The 16,283-nt window shown below is 44.2% G+C and overlaps 1 protein-coding gene across 2 annotated transcripts in view; it reads right to left on the minus strand.

Annotated features, from left to right (window-relative positions):
- WT1 (WT1 transcription factor) overlaps positions 1-16,283 on the minus strand; it is a 48,630-nt gene that overhangs the window by 8,450 nt on the left and 23,897 nt on the right. For both annotated transcript variants that reach the window (XM_032357598.1, XM_032357599.1), the window contains 2 exons: positions 3,257-3,353; positions 133-283 (listed from right to left, as the gene is read on the minus strand). In XM_032357598.1, coding sequence (XP_032213489.1) covers positions 133-283; positions 3,257-3,353 — 248 coding nt within the window. The remainder of the gene's footprint in view (positions 1-132; positions 284-3,256; positions 3,354-16,283) is intronic.

The raw sequence follows: 16,283 nt of genomic DNA on the forward strand, positions 1-16,283 counted from the left end.
TCAAAGCACTGCCTACTGCCAATCCAAGAAATTTCTGGTTTCCTTAGCGGTGGGACAGCCAAGAGCAGGAGCTCTTGAATCCTCCTTGCCCACCGGCCACTGGAAATGAGGCTGGACAGGGGACACACTTACCAGTGTGCTTCCGGCTGTGCATCTGTAAGTGAGACAGCTTAAAATATCTCTTATTGCAGCCCGGGTAAGCACACATGAAGGGGCGTTTCTCACTGGTCTCAGATGCCGACCGGACAAGAGTTGGGGCAACTCCAGGCACACGTCGCACATCCTACGAGCAGAGTATGAGAGAAATGGAGGCTTTAAGCCACATGTGAACATTCATGTCAGTCCTGGTGGAAGTGAGCTTTAGAATATACCCAAAGACGGGATGACGGTTATAAGACGTAAAACTGCTCCCATCCATACTCCAGATGCCCACAGCAGACATCACTAATGGACGACAGATCAGACCATGTTACAGTGCAGCACACCAACATCACTACTACGAATCAACCAGAACTGGTACTTCTTTGAGGTCTTTTTGGGGTTGCTGATCCAGAGGATCTGGAAAAGAAATGCTGGTGACTGCAAGAGTTACCCATCCATCCTGTCTCTCAGCTTTGCCACTGGAGACGGTGAGGTCTAGAAATCCAACATCCCAGAATCTATTTCCTCTCACTTGGACACACAGCCACATGACTTCAGGCCCAGTCTGCAATGTGTGACGAAGTCCTTATTAGAGAAAAATATGGGATACTGAATGAACCCCAAACTGACCAGACTTTCCATGTGAAAGTAAATGACAAGGAAGGAAGAGGCCCCTGAGAGCTGGGGGCTCTCTCTGTGAAGGGCTGAAACCACCAGAGGCCAATGATATAGGCAGAGTAATCGCTCAATAGTAACACCAGAAAACACTGTGTCTGCCTTCTGGGCACTTTCCATGTCCTTCACTGTTGATTCCCTTTACCTTGAGGGAGTGGGTATGTGTCAGTTCTCCGTGACAACATGCTAAGGGGACACCGTGAGACAAATTCTCCTTCTTGCTCTCAGGATCAATGACTCATAGATGGGGGAAGTGGGAGTATCCCAACGGACACTGAATCTTCTTCATTCTCTTTCAGATGTGCAACTCAAGACCAAAGAGCACATCCGTGTTTTGTGTTAAGACCCAGAACTACCTCTGAGCCTAAACCATTCCCCGATCTGTGCACCTTCCACACCACACTTACATTCTAGATCCTATTTCGCACTGCCTTGCCCTGTGAGATTTTCTTTTTGGAAGGAAAAGTACTATGGTGACACACAAATTTGCTGTTGATAGGCCACAGTGTCTCGAGGCAAACGGTGGTGTAAATTTAAATGACGAGCCAGCGGTGTTTGACTGTCAGACTCTAGGAGAAAACGAGTCAGTAGTGAATCAACACCTGTGAGGTCTGGAGTCTATCCGCAGCCATGATAGTGAGTCTGACAACCTGGGATTGGAGGACAGGAAGTCAAAAGCTCTCTTCATTTCCTTTGATTCAATCTAGAGGTAGCACACACAACAGCAGGATATAAAGCCGTGTTGTCGATGTCAGTCAAGGATCCTGGTGGAGGAGGCCGGGGGCATTTGATGGAGGGGAGACTGGGATGACGCTTCCTGTACCTCCTTCAGATTTCATATTTCTATAACCCTCACCTTATTGTCACCCTTGGAAGGTTTGGGCTGAGGGAGAATACTGTTCTATCACCATGATGCTTCTGGAAACATCAATTTGAATATCTCAGAGCTACCTGCCCCACACATCATGTGGGGACCCGGCTCGCACACAACTTACTTCTCGGGTACTGACTATTCTGGTGAAAGTATCACCACGGTCACTTGTGTTAGAGTCACTGAGGCACACATGAAAGTCACACACGGAGACTCTTGGTAACTGTGTGTGGTTCTGATCCCCAAAAGAGGCTCTGCTGAAGTGGTCTGCCATGGACTTTTGTGAATTCTCCAAAATGTCTACCTTTTTACTTTACTTTCCCCACTCTCCTTGGAGGCCCCCCCCAAACTGCTCACAGCCCTCTGTCTCCCTGAGAAGCAATGCAACATGGTGCTTAAAAACAGGGGTTCCGGAATCAGACAAGTCTCGCGTTACGACCAGCTGTGTGACTGCACAAGTCACACATCTTCTCTGGACTTCGGTTTCCTCATCCATAAAATGGACATAATGGTGCCCACCTGTAAAGGTGCACTGAGGATTAAATGGAAAAATAAAATACAGACATGGAAGAACCTTAAATGCATATTGCTAAGTGACAGAGGTCAGTCTGAAGAGGCCGCATCCTGTGTGATTCCAACTACATGACGATGTCCTGGTAAAAGGAGAAACTATAGAGACAGTAAAAACATCAGTGGTTGTCGGGGGGAGGAGAGGAAGGGGGGACAGATGAATAGGTGGAACACAGGCATTGTTATTTTTAGACAGTGGAACTATTCTGTACTCTAATGCAATGGTAGAAGCATGGAAGTACACATTTAAGAAAATCCATGGAAGCCCCCAGTGCGAAAACCCAACCCTGAGGTAAACCATGGACTTCCGTTAACAATAATGTTTCAGAAAAAAAATAATGTACCAATACTGGCTCATCAAGTGTAACAAGTGTATCATACCGAGGCAAGATGTTAGTCCCAGGGAGGAGGGGGAAGAGGGAGGACAGGGGAACTCTTTGTACTTTCTGCACAATTTTTCCTTAAACCTGGAACTGATCTAAAAACTTGAGTTGATGAAGACAAAAAGCCCATATATAAAATTCGGCACACCTCCTGGCACATAGAAAGTGTCCAGCACCAACACGGTGTTGCTATTATTGTCATTATTTATTGTTACTAGTAGAACACCAGGCAAGAGAAGAGTCAGCTTCGGGCGCTTGACAATGCAGACCAAGTCAAGGTTCTGACTTGGAAGCCAAGGGTCTGGGTCATTCATTGCAAGAGTTCCACAGCCCACCTGGGAAAGGTGAATTGAGCAGGTAAGGGGAAGGGATGGGCTTCTGCCAGAAGCATCTTGGTCCGAGTCAGGGATGTGGGCGTGGTCACAAAGACCTGTAGAGAAGGGGCTGCCCTCTCCACCCCAGTGGAAAAGGAGAGGTCCCTATGGTCAGAGCACTCTGTAATGAGGAACAGACTTACCAGGGCCAAATGGCCATCAGCATGGAAGTGAAGGGCTATTGAGAAAGGAAAGAGGCATACAAGTCCCCGTCCAGCAAGCTCCCCCTCCCAAGTTCTCACCTGAATGCCCCTGAAGACGCCGTGGGTATGTATTCTGTACTGGGCACCACAGAGGATGGGCGTCGTGTGGTTGTCACTCTCATACCCTGTGCCGTGGCTGCAAACACAAAGAAAGGACAAGACTCAGGTCGGTCCACCGGTGCCATCTGGAAATGCTCATCTGCGGCAGAAGGAATGTTCTTAAAATGCTCACAGGACAATGACAGCTGGCTTTTGCATCCCTGCACTAGGGCTGCTCTGGAAACAGAACTCTGGGAAGGGCGGGGCCGCTCAACCATCACGTCACCTCCACGCAGCCTTCCCTCATGCTCAGGTTTTCACAGGTCGGCCGTCTGGGTCTACCCTCTCAGACGAGCTGGGAAAAGACCCAGGGGCAGGACTTCATTCCCAGCAAGTTGTTTACCTTCTAGCTGGCAGGACTGACAGCTCCAAATATCTCAGGAATGAGCAGATCCCTCAAGTTCCACATTGAGTGCAATGGATTTTTGTCGGCACCTCATGACTCAGTTTTTACCAGATAGCCCCAAGAAAGTGATGACACAGGAGAAATGTCACATTCTCAGAAGTGGGGATTACACATCTGCGGCCCTGCTCCACTCACCCCTACAAATCAGTTTCCCAGATCAGCTTAACTCTTCGCAGCTGACTGGTGGTGTCCGTGGACACCAGGTAATCCTACTCAGCACTAGGCTGGCTAGTCATCTAGTTGGTGCCCAGGTTCCCTTGGGCTGTGAGCGAGAGCTGAGGGCTGTGGAAGGCTGAAAAGAACAACTTGGAAAAAGTAAAGACTCGAGAAGTATTCTCTCCTTTAGGTAAAAGCTGGCATGTGTGCTGCCGTTCTTTTACTTCCAAATGAGGCAAAGTAAGGATTCGTATCTACATGGGAAGCGTGTTACAATCCCTTCTAGAATCAGCACAGGAAGCTTTTAGGAAATGCCTCTTTAAAAAGGTGCAGCTGCTTTGGAAAATGTCTGGCAGCTCCTCAAAAGATTAGACGTAATGTTACAAGGTGACCCGGAAATTCTACTTCTAGGTATATTCCCCAGAGAAAGGAAAACGTGTATCTACAGACAAACTTGTATGCGTTGTTGATTAGCAGCATAATTCATAATAGCCAAAAAGTGGAATCAACCCCAATGCCCATCAGCTGACGAACGGATGAACAAATTCGAGTATCTTCATAAGAGGGAATATTATTTAGCAATAAAAAGGTGGGAAATACTGATACATGGTCATGTGGAAAACCCTGAAAATAGGCTAAGTGGAGGAAGTCAGCCACAAAGGACACACCTCCTGTGGGATTCCGTTTAAACAAAATGTGCAGAACAGGCAAATTCTGTAGAGACAGCAAGTGAGTTGGTAATGGGCTGCCTAGGACTGGGGAAGTTGAGGGGAATGGCAGAGTGACTGCTGAGAATGTCCTAAAATTGTGGGAATGGTCGTACAGTTCTGTGAATGTACGAGAAACTGCTGATTTGTATACTCTAAATGGGTGAGTTGTTTGGTGTGTGGAATTTATAAAGCTGCTTTACAAAATTAACTCCAGGGAATCAAGGGGTCCATGTACTGGTTTCCCCTACCCCAAACCTCCAGGAGTAATTAACTTGCCTTCAGGGCTGAGAACCTCTGCCCTGTACCTCTGTTACTCTAGAGACACCAGGGGTCCCCGAGCGGGAGGCAGGTAGCTGGGCCGATCAGCCCGCTCCAGCTGAGGGTGTGGGGAAAACCGGGGCCTGGCTCCACTCCCACTTCCCCAGGGGAGAAAATTCCCGGAGGGGAAGGGTGTCTGCCAGGATGACTGACTTGTCCACACATCCCACAGCCACAGCAGCTGTGGGGTTTCACATTTAATTCTGGCTCCAGGCATTTCAGAAAGAATTGCCTGTCTCCCTTGCAGAGAGCAGTGATAGCAGTGTGGGGAATCGGGTGGCAGTTCTGTTCCCTTGAACCTACTACACTTTGTCTCCACATCCTCCAGGTGATTTCTGACATATCTGGGAGTGGGGGGGAAGTGTCCCAAAGAGCTAAACTGGGGTTAAACATGCAAAAGTCAGAAAGAAATGCCAAATCCAGATAACATCTGCCTCTGAACCTTAAAGTGTACTTGCCAAGAAAGACGCCATGTCTGTTTTCCTTATGATCATGCTATAGAGACAGTGAGGACCCAAGAGCTGATGACAGTGGCCATGTGGTAGCTGACAGAGGACAGGACAAGGAAGGATGCTGCCAGAACATTCTGCCTTGAAGGCTGGGAAGAGACGTGGCCTCTGCTTGGTGTAGTCCTCTGCATGGAGCCAAAACGGGACACATTTTGTAAGGCTGAGGGATTCTAAGGGACACAACAGAAATCTGAATTATTTTAAATTCTGCTATCAAAGGGGAAGAATTAGGAATCTCTCGTCTTGGCAGCTAATCACCGGATGTGTTGTTATTTGGGTTCCTGGAGAGCACAGGAAATAGACTTCCCTCAAAGTACTTGTCCCAGGAAAAGAAGTGTTGCCCCACTCACATGCTCTTCAGAGCCAAAAGAAAGCCAACACACACAAAGGCAACCAGAAACAAGACTGTACCTGCCAAATACGTCCCTAGCTTCTTCCACCAGGTCCATGAATAAAAACTACACCTGGGTCCTGCCTGCTGGCCTTGGCGTCTCCAGAAGACAGACCTAGCAATGCCATTCCACACTTGGAAACCCTGCAACCCAACACTCTTCCCAGTGGGGTCAGGCCAGAACACCGGATACAATCCACAGACATTTCACATGGTGACCACTCTCTCTGAGTGAGTAAAGGAAAGCAGGTCAGAGGTCATGGAACCACACACTAACAGAGGGAGAAAAGTCATCTACTCCAACCCTCAGCTCAAACTCCTGTAGCTTATCTTCAACAGTTGGACAACAAAGACTGGTAGTTAGTGTTAAAGGCAGCCCATTCCATTTGGGAAGTGCTTTAATTGCGAGGACAGACCTTTCTAAGCCAACCAGAAATTGGCCTCCTCCTTTCCTTCTGCGTGTTTGGCAGCCCTCTCTGTGTGTCTCCTCTGCTCTGGGGTAAACTCAGCCTCAAAGACAGAGTCCAACTTGTCACTGTCTGTATCCTCTCAGCTTGGTGACTGAAGGCACTTAGTCTGTAAATGTTCCATGAGAAGGCCTGAATCTAAATCCTCTTCCCATCATAGTCCTTCAGGTATGGGACCAGGTACAGAGCTGCGGTTCTTTCAGAGATGATGACATAAACTGGTGTCTGATTCCTTCCCCATCTATACCGTCCTCTTCGTGACCCCCTTCCTTTGTTAAGTCTCTTTCAGCATGTGGCTGGGAGTGGGTGCCAGTGCCCCTGGAAGAGTGCCACTCAAAGGGAGGAGGAGAAGGAGAACCATTCATAAACACAAAAACCTTAAGAACTGGGGGAGTGGGGGCTGCCTGGGTGGCTCAGTGGGTTAAGCCTCTGCCTTCAGCTCAGGTCATGATCTCAGGGTCCTGGGATCGAGTCCCGCATCCAGCTCTCTGCTAGGCAGGGAGCCTGCTTCCTCCTTCCTCTCTTTCTCTCTCTGCTTGCCTCTCTGCCTACTTGTGATCTCTCTCTATCAAATAAATAAAATCTTAAAAAAAAAAGAATTGGGGGAGTGACATAAATAAATATGACCAGAGAATAAATACATGCCTCACTCAAAGGGATTCCACTGCAAATTTTTCAAAATCAGTATGCCAGTCAAACACAGCACAATGCATTAAGCCCACAGGCTGTCAGGGCTCAGTGAACACATCCAAGCACATTACTTCTTGGCACTCAGGTCACAGTGGCCCTCCTCAGTCAAATAGAATCCTCAACATCCAAGACAGCATGAACTGCAATAAAGGCCCATAGCTCCAACCTTGAGCATGAACACATGATTTCTTCACCTGCAGTTCAAGACGACACATCTATCCTTCAAACCACATTTTATTTCTTTTAGCGAGTTACCTCAACTGTTGAAATCTTTTTTTACTCAATTTGGCTTCCAAAACATTTATTTTCCATCCCATTTCATACTGTCTCTACGTTTAAAAATCACCTTTTTTGGTTTCCATTTTTAAAAAGAGGGTGGGGGGAGGACCTTCTTTGCTGTTGTGGGGAACTATTGTATTTATAATACACGTAACTGTTCTCTAGTATTAGGAAGTGTTAGGATTCTCGAAGTTCTCTCTATGCGGCAACCTGGGGGTAGCCGTCATAGAAAATCTAGTCATTTGGATGGACAAATGTCATCAGCAGGAGTTAATCTGAGACAGAATGGCTCAGAATGATGGTGGCTGCCATTGGAACAATAGACCCAGATATGAGCTTAGGTGGTCAAGTAAAGAAAAGCAAGCTTTTCCTCCAAGAGTATTAGCCTAAAATAGTTCTAGTGACTATGTTGTAAATGAACCAAATAGGAATGAAGGCAGAATTCTTAGAGGTCTGGAGCCATAAAGCTTCTAAGAAGGGCAAGGAGCTACCACCCAGTGAAGAGATTTCTGGAGGCAAAGATGCACTTTCCAAATGAAGCAATCACAAAGCTCTGGACAGTTGTGGGGGAAAAATTTGTCATGACCTAGAAACAAGGGTGTTATTACCCATGGAGCAGCTCAAGAGTGGAAGGTGAATCCCACCAGACTGAGCAATGATGAGACCCAAATCTCCCTTAGGGTACAAAAGCTTGTGGTGGCTAGATCTACCTTCCAACCCAGATAATAAGGACGAAAGGACCGACCCTGCTCTTTCAGCCAAGGACTGGTAATTCTATGAACCCAGTCTGTCAGATCTTTCCATTTTCCAGAAAAGTCAGAAATCAAGATTTTTATATGAGATCACTTCAGCTCTAAATTCTGGCAAATGGGGTGCCTGGATGGCTCAGTCAGTTAAGTGTCCAGCTCTTTATTTTGGCTCAGATCATGGTCCCAGCATTGTGAGATTGAGCCCCACATCAGGCTCCTTGCTCACCAAGGAGTCTGCTGGAGATTCTCTCCCTCTGCTAGGGAGGTGGGGAAAAGTGTGGGGAAAGGTCCCTACACCCCTCTTAAATAATCACTCAATCAACCAATACAAAACTCTAGCAAATAACTGAGATTTCTTAGAATCACTGTCCGGCCAGATGACATATCTGGCCCAAAGGCCACCAGTTTGCAACCTCAGCTTTAAAGGTGAGCAAGGAAGTTTAAGCTACAAGCTAGAGATTTCCATCTTGGTTTCGTTATCTCCTTCCACATGGCAACAAAGTAAAAGCAGGGAAGCACCTGATTCTTTGAAAACTGAATATTAGAACTTGCAAAACCCTTGAAAGCTTAAAAAAAAAAAAAGAAGCTGTACTTGTCCAGCAGACATGGCCAATGCCACAAGGGCAAAATCCAGAAGCACTTATCATCTACAGGTATCAATGGTTCACTCTAAATTTCATTGGTCCTCTTGCAGGTAGGTTTAAACATTGAAGCTATAGGACAAATTCCAGTGCATCTGTTTCCTACAGCTGCTGTAACAAATTGCTACAAATCTGGTGGTTTAAAACACAAATTTATTCCCTTATAATCCTGAAGATCAGAAGTCTCAAATCAGCCTCCGTGTCCTAAAGTCAAGAGGTAGGGGCGCCTGGGTGGCTCAGTGGGTTAAGCTCAGGTCATGATCTCAGGGTCCTGGGATTAAGTCCCGTATCAGGCTCTCTGCTCAGCAGGGAGCCTGCTTCCCTCTCTCTCTCTCTCTCTCTCTGTCTGCCTCTCCATCTGCTTGTGATATCTCTCTGTCAAATAAATAAATAAAATCTTTAAAAAAAAAAAAAAAGAGGTAGGCAGGGCTGTTTTCTTCTGGAGGCTGAGGGGGAAATCTGTCTCCTGTCTTTCTCAATTTCTAGAACTTGCCTGTATGCCTTGGCGCCTTCTTCACATCATTCCAACCTCTTGCTTCCTTCGCCACATATCCTCTATAGTCAAATCTCCCTTGTGTCTTCTTCTAAGGGTACTTTTTACATGTAGGGCCCATCCAGATGATTCAGGATGATCTCCTCATCTCAAGATCCTTAACTTAGTCAGGGGCACCTGGATGGCTCAGTGGGTTAAAGCCTCTGCCTTCAGTTCAGGTCATGATCCCAGGGGGGTCCTGGGATCGAGCCCCACATCGGGCTCTCTGCTCAGCAGGGAGTCTGCTTCCCTTCCTCGCTCTCTCTGCCTGCCTCTCTGCCCACTTGTGATCTCTGTCATATGAATAAATAAAATCTTTAAAAAAAAAAAAAAAAGATCCTTAACTTAATCACACTGCAAAGTTCCAGCAATTAGGACATAGGTGTCTTTGGGGGTCATTATTCAACCTCCCATACCAAGGGAATCAGACTTACTCAGTTTCTTGCAGATACATTTGAAAGAATTAAATTAATTTGGATCCTTTATCTCCAGATTAATCTAGTTTAAAAGAGAAACAGCACCTCCCCATCAAACCATTATAGCATCTAATGAGACTGGGTGAGTGAGTAAAGCACACTGCTCAGCCCACGGTTTGTCCTCAGTAAATGTTCACTAGGACATCACAGTAAGATCTGCATTTTACAGCAAAGATTACTGAGATTTAAGAAGACACTGAGTTATCTGCCCAAAGTCAGACAGATGGCAAGAGGCAGAGATGGGGTTTGAGTCCAGGTCAGTGCAGCTCTCGTCCTTCAAAACTAGCTAGACAATTCTGGTGGAATAACCCCATCCTGGGTTCACTTTTATCATCAAGACCCTTGACCAATTCCCAGCTCTTTTCTCCAGCAGTGTGAATGAAATTAGGCTTGCTGAAGGTTTGATATGTGTGGGAATGGCTAGGATAGGAGAAGGGGAGCGATCAGGATGATCAAGTTCAAGATACTCTTCAAGACACTCCAGCTTCTGCTCTGAGGCACAACTTTCGTTTTGGTGTCAGGAAAGCACAAAGCTAGCTGATGGAAACGGTCTGCTTATAAGCAATAGACAACAACCAAAACTGAGCACAATTTTTACAAAAAAAAATTTCTTTCCACCTAACTGGGAAAATCAACTAAGCAGAAACAGTTATCAGTGGAGCATATACCTCGTGACTACATTCTTGGGGGTATGTGGACTGCACATTTTCCCAAACAGCTTTAAAATGCATAAAAATGTATCCTGAGAAAGTTGGCTTTTCCTAGATAGCTTTAAAATACATAAACATGTGTCCTTAGAAAGTTCACAAAAAGAGAAGAATGTCCCTATAACACAAATTATGAGCCTCTTCATGCTAAAAACTTGTACACTGAGGTTTGGCTCAGAAAAAAAAAAATGTTCGAAGAGTAGCTTCTCTAGAAATGATTAATTTTGATATTCCACAGGCACAAGAAGATTAATAAAAAGGAATTGAGGTTTTACAGATGAGGAAAACCAGAGCTGCTCTGAAATCCCTTATCAACAGAGGAGGGAAAGAAAGAAAGAAAGAGAGAGAGAAAAAAAGGAAGAAAGAAAGAAAGGAAGAAAGAAAGAAAGAAGAAAAAAGAGAGACTTTTGAAGATAATTAGTATTTGACAAAAAATATTCAAAAAGGGGAAGCCTCGACCTGTGATTTCTCTCTCCCACCCCTAGTCCTTGGCCAGGTGGGCATCCCCCAACCCTCACCTCCATCTTCTCACCTCTGCAGAGTTAATCAGGTTGAAGAAAAGCACCTGAGAAAACGTCAAACTCTTGCATATCCAGAGACTGGAACTTCCTATCAACCCCTCTTCTCTGTCCATCCTTGATAATCAGACTATATACATGAGATGCTTAAATGCTTGATTCCTTTTGGTGGTGGCAACCTAGCATAACCACCTCCAGCTCAACATGAAAGCAATTTTCTTCCCTGCCTGAATGTGATGCGCTAAGGGCAGTATTTAAATAAAATTCTGCACAAACATCATCAGCCAGGCCGTTCTCTTTTCTTCATGTAATTTCAACGTTTATAGTGGGAATAATGGGCGTATGTAAAAGCCAAAGGATTGTTCTGTTCCTGAGAATATTTAAATGATGCAGTTTCTTTTATGAATCCAGCACAGAACCTCAAACTTAAAAATGAAACAACCAAGTTAAATTTGAGTTTAAAAAACAAAAAAATACAAGTAATGTCTGCAGTCTGATGGTTCATGGTATAAAATTCTTCCAGAAGCACAGTCTACAGAAAACAACCAGCTATCTGAGCCTTCCTCCTCCCCTCAGGTGTTTCATTTCAGTTCAGATCTCAAGAAAAAGATGAATATTTGACATTTAACAAAAATCTAATCTATCTTGTGTCACCTTTAATTAAAAAGTATACTATAGTAATTCTAACTATTGTACCTTTTATTTATTTATTTATTTTTGGTTAAAGATATTGCTTATTTATTTGACAGAGAGAGATCACAAGTAGGCAGAGAGGCAGGCGGCGGGGGGGGCGGGGGGGTGGGGGGGCAGCAGGCTCCCTGCAGAGCAGAGAGCCTGACGTGGGGCTCAATCCCAGGACTCTGAGATCATGACCTGAGCCGAAGGCAGAGGCTTAACCCACAGAGCCACCCAGGTGCCCTACCATTGTACCTTTTTTTTTTTTTTAAGATTTTATTTATTTATTTGACAGAGAGAGATCGCATGTAGGCAGAGAGGCAGGCAGAGAGAGGGGAAAGCAGGCTGCCTGCTGAGCAGAGAGCCCGATGCGGGGCTTGATCCCAGGACCCTGACATCATGACCTGAGCCGAAGGCAGCGGCTTAACGCACTGAGCCACCCTGGCGCACCCTTACTATTGTACCTTTTAATGAAAACTTTTCTCATGAACATTATTAGAAAGAAAGCTTCTCCACAAAAACAAACAAACAAACAAAAAACAATAAAACAACAACAAAAAATCTTGCCATTTGCAAGGATGTGGATGGACTTAGAGGGTATTATGCTAAGCAACATAAGTCAATCAGAGAAAGACAATTATCATACAATCTCACTGATATAAGGAATTTGAGAAACAAGACAGAGGATCATGGAGGAAGGGAGGGAAAAATGACACAAGACAAAACTGGAGAGGGAGATAAACCATAAGAAACTCTTAATCTCAGGAAACAAACTGAGGTTTGCTGGAGGGGCGGGGTTGAGAGGGATGGGGTGGCTGGATGATGGGCACTGGGGAGGGTATATGCTGTGGTGAGTGCTGTGAATCACATAAGACTGATGAATCACAGACCTGTAGCCCCAAAACAAATAGTACTTATATGTTAATTTAAAAAAAAAAAAAAAGAAAGAAGGCTTCTCTGCACCATTCTTCATTTATTTTCCCTCCAGGTTTCATACACCTTTATGGGCACCCAGCTCCAAAATCATCTGGAGGGGAAAAGAACTCATGCCACTTTTACTAACTTTGACTGTTTGTTGGTTTGTTTTTAAAGATTTTATTTATTTATTTATTTATTTGAGAGTTAGCAGTAGGGAGAGGGAGAGAGAATCTGAAGCAGACTCCACACTGAACACAGAGCCCAATGTGGGGCTAATAGCACAATTGCAAGACCACAACCTGAGCTGAAACCAAGAGCCAGATAACCTAACGGACTGAGCCACCCAGCCGCCCCTAACTTTGGCTGTGTTAATTCTCTGTTGAGTATCTCTTGTTCTGCCCACTCCACATCCAGCCCACCTTTCTCTGCAAACATTGCCCTTTTCCTTTCCACTTTTCTGCTGATTCAGGCCTTGGACCCCAGGGGTGAGGACATACTCAGCACCTGGCCAATCAGATCACTGCACTCTCTAGCCACATGACCCAACCCGGGCCAATGAGAGCACTTCCTGGGTCCTTTGTTGGAGAAGAAACAATAAGAAGGTATTTTCCTTGTGAGGTTATAGATGCCCAAAACCAGAGCTACTTTTGCCACAATGGAGAGAGCCTGTCTGAGAAGACAGCTAGCACAGAAAACAGCAGGGACAAAAGGCAATGAAAGAGTGTTCTAATGACATCGTTTGAGTCCTTGAATCCAGACATGAGATTTTAAAAGGTAATACGTAAGTTACTAAATTACTTTGACCTCTGCCACTTATAACCAGGGTTCTGTCACCTGCTACAGAAAAAGTCTTGATTCGTACATAATCTAGCAGTTACCTAAAAGCCATTGGATTTATTTCTTCAGCGAGTTTCTCAAAACATGGTATCTATAGAGGAGTACTGGTCCCTTCAAGGTCTTACCTTCTGGAAGATGCCTGCTGGTTCCAACAACACTATCATTAGCAAAACGTAGTTTGGATTCCTCTTTTGAAAGTTTCTTTATAGTCATGGCTCCTAGGCCTTCAGTTCTCATGCAGCCTGGTGGTCAGCTGCTGTTTAACAAGGGACACAGGCTGCGTGGTTAACAGGCCGACAGCAATGCTTGTATATATCAGCCCATATGAGCCATCAGGCTTCCTCTCCACTTGAAACAGTGCACAAACCACCTCCGACTGACATTTTCCCTCTTATTTAACACTCAGAGCAGAGCTAAGAGATATTTTACATATTTAAATCCAGTTTCTCACAACAGTTTAGGGAGAACACAGTCCAAACACACCACAGTTTTACTGGCCCCAGCACTTGGAAGATGGTTTTCGGCATGACTTTCATTCCTGCTTCAACACACACACACACACACACACACACACAACTGTATTTTCATAGACCGTCTCAATCAGACTATATAAGAAATATCTGGCTCTCTCCTTAAATGTGTCTGATACTGAGGTGATAGTTTATCAGAATCCCAAATTTCATCTAACTCACTGGGTTCGCTGTTCTCAAAACCTGGGCTCTATGGCCGGAAACTGCTGGTAGATACCAAGAATGGCTGTCCCAGATCCATGTGAGACAAGCCTTGCACAGGAAAAATGGGGCAGGAGCTTTTCAGCCCAGATTCCTAACAGCTCCTACCCAACGAGCTTGCTCACTCTTAAATCTGAAAAAGTTTACTCAACTATGCTCAATTACATTAAAAAAAAAAAAAAAAAAAAAAAACCCTGTGCTCCTAAAACACCAGGATCAAGCACAGGGCTCTGAAGATTAAGATGTCCCCTGCTTCTCCAGGTGATACGGAGGCTTGCAAATGTGAAGGCTGTGTGCATAATCATCTTTTCCACAGGTCCCACGAATGTTCGTAACATGACAGAGTAGATCAAGGTGAAGACATGAAGGAAAATCCTTGTAATATATTAACGGAACCACACTCATTCTCAAAGAAATTTTGAAACCAAAGGCATTACTGCTAAAAAGTTTTTGAAAAGGAGGAAATTCAAAATGGAGACATCTGACACAGAACACGACTTGAAAAAATGTTGAGGAATGCCATTCACATTCTTTTATTTATTTATTTATTTTAAATTTACTTCTTTATTTTAGAGAGAGTGGGTGGAGGGGCAAAGGGAGAGAGAGAAAGAAACCCAAGCAGACATGGCCCTGAGCTCAGAGTCTGATGCAGGGCTTGATCTCATGACCCTGAGATCAGACCTGAGCTGAAACCAAGAACTGGATGCTTAACTGACAGCACCACCTAGGCACCCCTGCTATCCACATTCTTGAAGAAAGATCCACTTTTTTTTCAAAAGTCAATCTTCTCCAAAATTAATTTTTATACCTGATGCAATCTACTCAAAATTCTAATTAAGGTTTAAAAAATAAACTTGTTATTTTAGAATTGTTATAGATTTACAGAAAGATTTCTAAAGTAATATAGACAGTTACCATGTATGTCATACCCAGGTTCCTCTCTTACATCTCACATTAATATAAGTGCCTTTGTCACAATTAACCCACTAATATTTACAAAGACTTTCTTTTCTTTCTCTCTTTTTTTTAGAGAGAGAGCATGCCTGCTATGCATGAGCAAGGGTGGTGAGGAGCAGAAGGAGAGGGGAGAGAGAGAACCTTAAGGGGGCTCTACACCTAGTATGAAGCTAGATGGTGCTGAGGTCATGACCTGAACCAAAATCAAGTCAGGCTCTTAACCAACTAAGCCATCCAAGCACCCCAATAAAGGCTTTCTTTGAAATTAACAAGCTGAATTTAAAATTCATCTTGAAGAATAAACAAGAGATAATAGCCGTAATTAGTCTGAAAAAAGAAATACAATGCTAGGAAATTTTCTATCAGATATTTAAACAGACTATAAAATTATAGCTAAGAAAATAGTCTAATACTTGGCAAAAAGAATTAGACTGATCAAAAGAAGAGAGTAAAGCATCTAGAAATGAACCCAAGGAATTTTATAGGATCCAAGGACTAATAAAGGAAATATTTGAAGTTAGTGAGGAAAGGCTGGATTTTTCAAAATAGTTTGGGGATACTGACTAGTCCTCTAGAAACAAATAAAGGTGGAATCAAATTGCCAAATAAATTCAAGATGAACTAATGTTTAAATATAAAAAGTAAATTTAAAATATACCAAGAAATACCAATAAATAAGTAATTTTTCTTAAACCTTGGGATGGGAAAATCTTTTTTTTTTTTTTGAAGATTTTATTTATTTATTTGACAGAGAAAGATCACAAGTAGGCAGAGAGGCAGGAAGAGAGAGAGAGAGAAGCAGGCTCCCCGCTGAGCAAAGAGCCTGATGCGGGGCTCGATCCCAGGACCCTCAGATCATGACCTGAGCCAAAGGCAGCAGCTTAACCCACTGAGCCACCCAGGCACCCTGGGATGGGAAAATCTTTATAGACATGATACCAAAGCCAAAAACTTGAAACCATAAAACAAAAACTGATCACTTTTACTATAAAACTTTCTGATAGGAAAAAACAAAACTATTAAGAGTCAAAATACAAATCAGAGAAAATAGTTGCAGTGCATAGGACAACAAAAGTGTTAACACCCTTATAAACAAAGAGCACTTGCTGATCAACAGTTAGGTTACTGGATGACCTATCCCAGCTCTCAGCTACCCAGTTGCACTTCCCACGAAGCCTCTTCTCTCTCAAGGACAGTGTTCTAGCAATTCTATCCTCTCCCACCAACTTTTTTCCTCTTCTTGATCATTCTCATCAGTAAACAAACAGGCAGGCACTTCTCTCTAAGAAACCACCTTCTT

The sequence above is a fragment of the Mustela erminea genome, chromosome 9, assembly GCF_009829155.1.
Source record: "Mustela erminea isolate mMusErm1 chromosome 9, mMusErm1.Pri, whole genome shotgun sequence".
In the NCBI taxonomy this organism is placed as follows: domain Eukaryota; kingdom Metazoa; phylum Chordata; class Mammalia; order Carnivora; family Mustelidae; genus Mustela; species Mustela erminea.